General features: G+C 34.9%; 1 protein-coding gene and 1 pseudogene across 1 annotated transcript; both read left to right on the top strand.

Annotated features, from left to right (window-relative positions):
• Positions 1-3,717: 3,717 nt before the first annotated feature.
• LOC145564388 (UDP-glycosyltransferase 88A1 pseudogene) lies at positions 3,718-5,638 on the top strand (annotated as a pseudogene).
• A 327-nt stretch (positions 5,639-5,965) lies between these two features.
• LOC145562736 (UDP-glycosyltransferase 88A1-like) lies at positions 5,966-8,560 on the top strand. The gene has a single exon (XM_081623111.1). It carries the CDS (start codon positions 6,291-6,293, stop codon positions 7,716-7,718), a length of 1,428 nt encoding a protein of 475 aa, XP_081479237.1. The 5' UTR covers positions 5,966-6,290; the 3' UTR covers positions 7,719-8,560.
• The last annotated feature ends 1,512 nt before the right edge of the window (positions 8,561-10,072 follow it).

Raw genomic sequence — 10,072 nt, 5'->3', positions numbered from 1 at the left:
TTAAGGGCTGGACATCCTGTCGAGGTAAATCCTTTTCCAGTAGCAATTAAATACCCAGTTTAGAAGAGACCCACAACTTGGGCTCTGATACCATGTTAAATTTTGAAACAATATAAAATGGGTCTGGGCAACCCGAACAAGGAGGAAAAGAGTTTGGTCCACAAACATGCCTTTGGAGCTTCCATACTAAAATCAATTGACAATAGTAGGAGGTACTCTTCTACCTTATAAAGTGAAACCATCTCACATCTTTCTCCAATGTGAGACACTCATAAGTGGGCTACAATAGATTTCAACAAGATTTTTGTATGTGCACTTGTGCAGTATTCAGTGTTCAGGCCCCTCATATTGAAGAGAAGTGTTCCAAGTTCTCTAAGCCACCAGTTTCAAAGGACTCAAACCTCCAAAAAAAATTGGATCAACTAAGGATAGGGGTTATGTAGCTAATTATAAGTTGTAGGTCCCGCAGACTGCGGTGTTGGGTCATGAATCGGTGGGTGTGCAAGTCATTGTGGGTGGAACTCGACTTTAGAGGCATTGGATGCTGGAGTGTCTATGGTGGCGTGGCCTCTTTATGCCGAGCAAAGTTTTATTAAGATTTACATTTTGGAAGAGATATGAATTGCATTACTGATGAAGTGATGAATGCAAATGAAGATTAGTTTGTTAGTTTGAGTGAGATTGAAAAGTGCGTTAAGCAAATTTTAGAATAAGATGTTATAAAACGTATGCTTGAAGTGAGGAATATGACTAAGATTGCACTAAATAAAGGTAAATTGTCTGAGGTTGCATAAACTGCATTGGTAGAATCATGGAAACATTGAAGATAATACAATGTTATGTATGATGTTGCGCCAACCTTAAAATTACTTATGAAATCTTTCTAGAAGTCTCAATTACTACGTTGTTAAAAAACAATAATGTTTTGTATCATGCAATTGTTGTTATGGCAATATTAAGTGTTTTTTGTTTTGTTTTTTTTTTTTTTTTTTTTTTTATTTGGTCCCCTTCCACGATTAACACATGGTAGTGGGGACGTGGGGTAGGGATTTCTCCAATAAGGGGGATTAATTAAAGTAAGGCCAAAAGTGACTTGTTTTGGTCAATCATATATCATTATGTAAAAGATGTGGTGTTTGGGCTTTGCTCTCCCAAATAATTGAACGCGGAAGGAGCTTGCTCTACCAAATAACTAGATAATCGGAATTCTAATTTATTTGTAAATAATAGAAGTATTTCTTTTTAAAATATCCATCCATTTCATATTAGATGACATGTTTCATTTAGTCAAATTCGTCAATGCATACTTTCTAATGTAAATATCCTTGATTACATATTAACAAAAATTATAAAAATAGAATATTTAAAAAGTAGATGTTGATACGAATCTAACAAGTCCTCACATCATAATTATTTTTCTCAATACAAAATCACAAAACAAAATCAAAGAAAAATTATATGAATAATGTATAAAGTCCAATTATTTTTCTCAATACAAAATCACAAAACAAAATCAAAGAAAAATTATATGAATAATGTATAAAGTCCAATTGTAGCATTAATGAAAGTACAACTTATTTTCTAAAAATCACACATTTTAATCAAATTTGACATGAAAAAAAAAATGGTAGGCATATAATAATTAGGAAAAATTGAAAGAACCACTTCTACTCAAAAAAATCCTACCTTTACAAAATTTGGAAATATTCTCACCTCTAACCCCCATATGATCAAAACAGTTAGGACATGTTTTCTCTTTTATATAAATTAAATCTAATTTGTTTTTTTTTTAAAAAAGAAACCACGCAATGGGTGCCTTAAAATCTTAAATTGATAATTTGTCCATCAAAACATATAGAGACACCTCAAAAAGACATCGGATCTCCCATAATTGTTCAACACCATAAATAGAGCTGTCAATTCGGGTAAACGGGTCGGGTTTGGGTCAGGTAAGAATGGGTTGGGTCAACTCAGGTTAGGACAATTCAGATTAATTCCATAACCTATACTGGTCGGGTTTGGGTTGGGTCATGCTTGAGTCGGGTCACGTCGGGTCATACTTCTTATCGGGTTTAGGTCGGGGTTAATGACAGGTCGGGTTACATTCTGATTTTCACGGGTTAAAACGGGTTATGGTAATTCTCGGGTTTTTTTTTTAATATTTCCTATTAAAAAAAAATAAAATTGTTTGTTTCTTTATTAAAAATGTTGATAATGTTAGTAATGATAAAGATTAACCCTTTCAAGAGATGAATTTTGAATGCTCATATTATATACATCATCATTGTTTTTTCACTAGCTCATATGTAACATCGTATTTTTTGTTGTTGTTTATAATATTAATTCAAAATATGAGTGTATAAGTTGGTTAATTTGGGGTTGAACTTAATAACCAACAACGTAAGTTTGAAATAATTTTTTAGACCCGAACATTACATTTATTGCAAAAAATTAGGCAAAATATATTGGACCCGTTTTGGACCCCGACGGATCCGGATCCGGGTCTTCATTTTCTAGACCTGACGGACCCGGGTCGGATCTGGATCCTATATACAAAAACGGAATTTAGGTGTTGTTTGCCCTTCATTCCTAACTAATATGTGTGCCCTTCATTCCACAATAATATGGGAATTAACTTCCTACATTAATATTATTGTGGAATGAAGGGCACACATACCCGGGTCTATTCTTAGAGGTCGTTTGGTTGACAAGGGAAATAACTTCCCATAGGAATTGACAAATTATGGGAATTAACTTCCCACATTAGAAATCCCATGAATTGTTAAAAGTTGTTTGTTATTCATGGAGGAATTTGCAAATCATGGGAATTTCAAGTTACCAAGGGGGTACTTGGTAATTTAATTCCCATGTTTTGTAGGAATTGGAAATTCCCATGATTTTGAAATTCCCACATTTTTATGTTTTGTGGTCAACCAAACAAAACCTCAATATCTAATTTCCCATGATTTTCTATTTCCCCCATTTCTTTTGTACAACCAAATGACCTCATAAACTCTACAATAGTACAATGATATATTGATTTAAAAACCATATACCAGTAGTATTTAGGGAAAGTATAACTTTTAACAATCAAAACAAATGCTTCGTATGAAATATCTATTTGCATTTCCAATTTCTAAGAACTTTTTGAAACGAAGGTACTTATTTGCAGCAATCATTTAAGTACTTTTACAAGGTTCGTGAACTAGCCAGATCACGGGAGTCTAAGATCTAATGGAGACACAATTGGCCAATTGGGTTGGGGGGGGTGCTTTTCCAATTTGTTTACTTTCTACTTGTTTACACTTGCTCAATGTTAGTCAAGAATTAGTAGCACTGTAGTCACTGTTGTTTTACCTTAAGATGGAACATGACAGAAAATTATCATAATTATTATTATGATAATTTTATTCTTTCGATCTAATAATGCCGTAATGGTCATATTTCCTTTTTATACTTTTGATCTAAGAGCGCACACGTGCGCACACACACAAACAAAAAAAAAAAAAAAAAAAAAAAAAAAACTAGTGCATACCACGGTTCACACACTTATGCATAGAAATTGTCTTAAACATACTAAAAAGACAAAAAAAAAAAATTAAGATAAGTTGTATCTCACTAATTTTGCAAGGTGTCGTTCTTTGATTCTATTATTACTGTAGTTATTCCCTTTATAAAACAATCAATTTCTTGTTTTAATCACACATTTCATTTCATCTTCCCAAAACAGAACCTCAAATTCCTCTGTTTTTTTTTAATAATGGAGAAAATAGTACTTTATCCATCACCAGGAATCGGCCATTTAATCTCCATGGTTGAGCTTGGAAAACTCCTTTTATCTCACTCATCTTCTATCTCTTCCATTACCATTCTCATTGCAAACTTCCCCTTCTTAACTGGCTCATATTCATCATACATTTCCTCTGTTTCAAATTCTTTCCCTTCGATCACCTTCCTTTCTCTTCCTTCTGTTCCTCTTCTCCTAGGTGAACCTTCAAATTACGAAGACTTTGAACATATCTTGTATGAAGCTCTTCGTAGTAATAACCACAATGTCCAGCAATTCCTTGAATTGATATCTGTATCCCCCCCTGTTTCAGCCTTCATTCTTGACTTCTTTTGTTACCCTGCTGTTGAAGTTTCTCAATCACTTAAAATACCCACTTACTTTTTCTTTACTTCGAGTGCTTCTACTCTAGCGTTCTTTCTTAACTTCCCGGAGTTCGACAGAATTGCCACTGATTCTTACAGGAGTCTTAAGGCTTCGACTTCTTTTGAGATTCCTGGGTTGTTCTCTGTACCTGCTAGTCATATGATCGAGCCAATGCTTGATCGAGGTGTGAGCTACTATGAGTTTATTAATTTGGCTGAAACTATGCCCAAGTCTGATGGGATTATCATTAATACTTTCGAATCATTAGAAGTTAAAGCTGTTAAGGGTTTGAAACAGGGGACTTGTCTTCCTGGTACTCAAATTCCTCCTGTTTATTGTATTGGGCCTTTGTTTGCTAATCGTGACGGCGGTGTGGAGAACAATGGTGAAGAGAGGCATGAGTGTCTGAAATGGCTCGATTCACAACCTAGTCGGAGTGTGGTGTACTTGGGGTTTGGGAGTAGAGGTGTGTTTTCTAAGGAGCAAATATGGGAGATAGCTTTTGGGTTAGAGAGGAGTGGGGTGAGATTTCTGTGGACTGTTCGGGCCCCTCCTGGTAATGAGAAGGGTGCTAAGTTTTCTCCGCCACCGGATCCGGATTTGGACTCAATCCTCCCGGAAGGGTTTTTGGAACGTACTAAAAATAGGGGTCATGTAGCTAAGTCGTGGGTCCCACAGATTGCGGTGTTGGGTCATGAATCTGTGGGTGGGTTTGTGAGTCATTGTGGGTGGAACTCGACCTTAGAGGCAGTGAATGCTGGGGTGCCTATGGTGGCGTGGTCTCTTTATGCCGAGCAAAGGTTTATTAAGATTTTGATTGTGGAGGAGATAGGGATTGCATTACCGATGGATGAAAATGAAGATTGGTTTGTGAGCTCAAGTGAGATTGAGAAGCGAGTCAATCAAATTTTGGGATCGGAGGAAGGGGATGTAGTAAGGAAACGTATGCTCGAATTGAGAAATAAGGCTAAGGTCGCACTAAATGAAGGAGAATCGTCAGAAGTTGCATTAACTGCATTAATAGAATCATGGAAGCATTGAAGATAGTACTGTATTAATGTGTAATGTAAGAAGCCGTGCCAGCATTAAAATTAATTGTCTTTAGTGTTTGTTTAGACAATCATTTGTGCATAGGAAGTTATCTTATGAACTTTGATTTCTGAAGTTAAAAAAAAAAATCAAAAACCTGTTCTCACTAATTTTACAAAGTGCCTAGTTTAACTCTAGCATAATCCTTACTACGGAGTATATAACAAGTACTTAATAACACTCTAGATGCTGGACAAGTAAGGTACTTAAAAATTTAAATTACTACTGTACTTGGTTTATTAGTAATTGTTCCATTTTAACTTTACACATATTTCAATACAAAACCTTATATACAAGGATCTATAACTTGCAAAAATTATATGTTTGAAAAATTTATATCGAGACGCATTTAACGAGATCCAACGTAGTTACATAGCTATGATTTTCATTAATAGTAAATAAATGGCCAAAGCGAGGTGTGTGAGTAAGGTTAAAAGTCAAATAAATCAATTAAAAAAATGAGGAAGTAGGCTTAATGCTTCTGTTAATTATTATAAGAGCTATTAGTACTACCTCCGTTACATATTATTTGCTACGATTTGACATAGAGTAGAGAGAAAAAATGTCTAATCGTTGCACATAATATGTAACAGAGGTAGTATTAATCTTTAGATCAAAGTTTTACATTATTTTAACACCTTACAATGATATAACTTATATATCTAACGTCAAATTAGTGAATCAATATGTATGTTAAATTTAACTAGTCCGTTTCATTTATTTGGTAGTAAGAGGAAGTAGTTTAATAGTGACTGGTGAATTTAAAATTGAGAAAGTAGTTGTATGTTGGCCACGATTTCATTGTAATGGTCATGGATTACATCACCATCTTAACTACTGAAATCTCAAAGATTTTCACCAAGATTTTCTTGTACACCTTCTCCGATCTCCATTTATTTAAGTTTAATTCACAAAAAAACGTGAGCCACGAGTTCACGATTTGGTTCAGATAATAACATGCTTAAATTACAGTCAATTGTGTAGTTTTCTTGTTTTCATTCATCTTCTTAAAAAAAACAAAACTTCAAATTCTTCTGTTTTTCTAACAATGGAGAAAATAGTACTTTACCCATCACCAGGAATCGGCCATTTAATCTCCATGGTTGAGCTCGGAAAACTTCTATTATCTCACTCTTCTTCTATCTCCATTACTATTCTCATTGCAAACTTCCCTTCACTTAGTAGTTCATATTCATCCTACATCTCCTCTGTTTCGGCTTCTTTTCCTTCAATCAACTTCCTTTCTCTGCCTTCAGTTTCTCTACTGCTTGGTGATCCAATAAATTACGAAAATTTTGAACATGTTCTTTATGAATTTCTTCAGAGTAATAGCAACAACGTCAAACAATCCCTTGAATCGATTTCTATCTCTTCCCCTGTTTCAGCCTTCATTATTGACTTTTTTTGTTACTCTGCTGTTGAAGTTTCTCAATCACTTAAAATACCCACTTACTTTTTCTTCACTTCTGGTGCTTCTGCTCTAGCTTTCTTTCTTAATTTCCCGGTTTTCGATAAAATTGCCACTGATTCTTACAGGAATCTTAAGGATTCGGCTTCGTTCGAGATTCCTGGATTGTTCTCTGTTCCTGCTAGTCATATGCTCGAGCCTATGCTTGATCGAGGTGCGAGTTATTATGAGTTTGTTAAAATGGCTGAAACTATGCCTAAGTCCGATGGGATTATCGTTAATACTTTCGAGTCGTTGGAGGTTAAAGCTGTCAAGGGTTTGAAACAGGGGACTTGTCTTCCTGATACTCAAATTCCTCCTGTTTATTGTATTGGGCCTTTGTTTGCTAACCGTGGCGGCGGTGCGGAGAATAATAGTGAAGAGAGGCATGAATGCCTGAAGTGGCTTGATTCGCAGCCTAGTAGAAGTGTTGTGTACTTGGGGTTTGGGAGTAGAGGTATGTTTTCTAAGGAACAAATATGGGAGATAGCTTTAGGGTTAGAAAGGAGTGGGGTGAGGTTTTTGTGGACGGTTCGGGCCCCTCCTAGTGAAGAGAAGGGTGCCAATATGTCTCAGCCACCGGATCCGGATCTAGACTCGATTCTTCCAGAAGGGTTTTTGGATCGGACTAAAGATAGGGGTCATGTAGCTAAGTCGTGGGTCCCACAGATTGCGGTGTTGGGTCATGAGTCAGTGGGTGGGTTTGTGAGTCATTGTGGGTGGAACTCGACTTTAGAGGCAGTAGATGCTGGGGTGCCTATGGTGGCATGGCCTCTTTATGCAGAGCAAAGGTTTAATAAGATTTTGATTGTGGAGGAGATAGGGATTGCTTTACCGATGGATGAAAATGAAGATTGGTTTGTGAGTTCGTGTGAGATTGAGAAGCGAGTCAAGCAAATTTTAGGCTCGGAAGGAGAAGTTGTAAGAAAACAAATGCTCGAAATGAGGGAGATGGGTAAGATTGCTCTCAATGAAGGACAGTCGTCTAATGTTGCATTAACTGCATTAATGGAATCATGGATACATTGAAGAATGAAGATTGTGCAATGTTATGTAAGTTGCTATGCTGACAATACAATTTCTAGGCTTTACTCGTGTTGAATCTTTAATAAGCTTAATTACTTGTGCAATTGTTCTGGAATTCTCAATGTTCAATTCTCAATTTGTTAGAAATAATGGAGTGATCTTGGATGTTGCCTATATTGGAAGCTATTTCTGAGTTTTTAATGCGATTTGTGAATTATATTGCGGTTTTTGGGCAATAATTGAGTAGAAGTGTGGTGTTCGGGGCCTGCGCTGCCAAAAAATTGAATGGTACAGGACTACAGCCTACAGGATTGCCAAAACATGTTTAACATTAGCAAAAGTGAAAATCTACAACTACATACTCCCTTGGTAATGGGTAGAGGGTCTGTTTCAGTGTTTCTTATGGTCTTACCCTAAGGCCTAAGTATGTGATGAACCGATGACTACTAAAGTGCGACAAAGTATAGAGTATTATATTAAGGTTTGTTGTTTCTCTAAAAGATCAATGGTTTTATAAGCCACGAAAGTCATTGCAGAATAATATATTCCTTTTGATTCTAAATTTTTTTTTAGAAGGTAAGAAGAAATAAACATTAGGAAACCCTCCTCACGAGAGGGGATTCCTAATGTAATTCCTTATAAATTACTCGTGTATATACTTAACCTAAAAACAAGAGGGTAAAGAATGAGTCGGAACTTTTAAAAATGCAAGTATTTCATACCTGTATTTCAGAATAATGGACTTGTTTAATGTATAATAACTGTACAACTGTACAAGATCTAATGGAGCCACAGTTGGGGCGGCTTTGTAAATTTGTTCACTTCCAAAACTTAATTACTTGTATGTTATACTGTATCTTTGGCCTCATTTGTTTTACATGGGAATTTATTTTCAGTAAGAAGTTACTTTTCATGGAAATACTTTCTTTTATGAAATTCGTTAAATCGTTATATTTTCCCGTTCTCCAAATATTGCAACATGGGGATGGACATTTTTTTTTTTTTTTTTAAGTCGGACATGTATTTTAAGAATAAGAAAGATTGAGGGGATTCAATATAGGGACCATGTGATGAGGAGAAAGAAAGAGAAAACATGTGCGTATATGAAAATGTTGTAATGTTAGTGAAACATAAAAGCGATAGTATGTGAGAAAGAGTAGTTTTTGTTAATAATTTAAGAGCATGCTTAGTAAGAATGTGTTTGGGTTGAAAACAAATTCAATTAAATAATTATTGTTACTAAGTATTTGGTTAGACGGTTTAATGCTTTCCACTATTTGTTACCTATCTAAAACTTATGGTAACATTCAAGATCAGACTAGCAGGGCCGGCCCTGAGGGTAGGCCTCGAGTGCCGGTGCCTAGGGCCCACGCCAAAAGGGGGCCCACAAAAAAAAAATCAGCTTCTATACTAATTGAAATGTGCTTCGTACTTGTTTAAAAAAAAAGCAACTAGTTTAAAAAAGATAAGAAGATAATTATTGCATTTTTTTTAGCAATTAATATTAAATTAGTATATTAATTAGCTGTCAATTTAGGTGGAGATTACAATGCAACTTTACTTCTTCTTCAGTTCTTCTATCTACCAGTTTCTATGAGAATTATCTCCAGAATTTTAATCTCTCCCAAATACACCGTTTCAAAATTATTTCATAACCGAAATTCAAGCCTTTTAATTTTGGCTAATTAATATTATGGCAACGGCTAAAATATTATACAAGATAAATATGAGCGAAAATAATTCATCTATCACCAAATATTCAACTCTCATCTTATTCTTATTATTGGTTGTTTATGATGAATTTCATGGCATCATTGGCAAATTGATCCTTTTATTTGGTTACCGATTAGGCAAAGGTATACAATTCTTCTTTTGTTTGTTTTTTACTCCGTATTTATCATGTTTCAAACTTCTAATTTCTGTTTTGAATTGTAACTGGTTATCAATCAGTTAAATTGAGTATTTTAGATTGTGGAAATTTGAGATTTCTGCCAATTTTACAGGTGCTATTGTTCTTAATCTAGTTTTTTTTATTATATGATATGTTGCCTAAAAAACATTTATCTGGTAGTCAAAAACGAAATAAAAGAAGAAGAAATGAGGAGTTGATAAAATCACAATTTGGATCTATTGATAAATTTGTTGTTAAAAATGTGGCTCAGTCCAATGAAAATATTGATCAGTCAAATGACAATATTGATCATGAGAATGATGAGGTTAATAATGACGATTCAAGTGTTCCTACTGACATGCCTAACACTTCTAATCTTGATAATCTTGGTGTTGATAATGAGCAAGAAATTCCTTATATTGATATTTATGATCCAAGAAATTGGGGAAATCGGTTGCATCAAAAA

This window comes from Chenopodium album, chromosome 10 (genome assembly GCF_948465745.1).
Source record: "Chenopodium album chromosome 10, dcCheAlbu1.1, whole genome shotgun sequence".
Taxonomy (NCBI): Eukaryota; Viridiplantae; Streptophyta; class Magnoliopsida; order Caryophyllales; family Amaranthaceae; genus Chenopodium; species Chenopodium album.
This window is presented reverse-complemented; position numbering and strand designations above follow the sequence as displayed.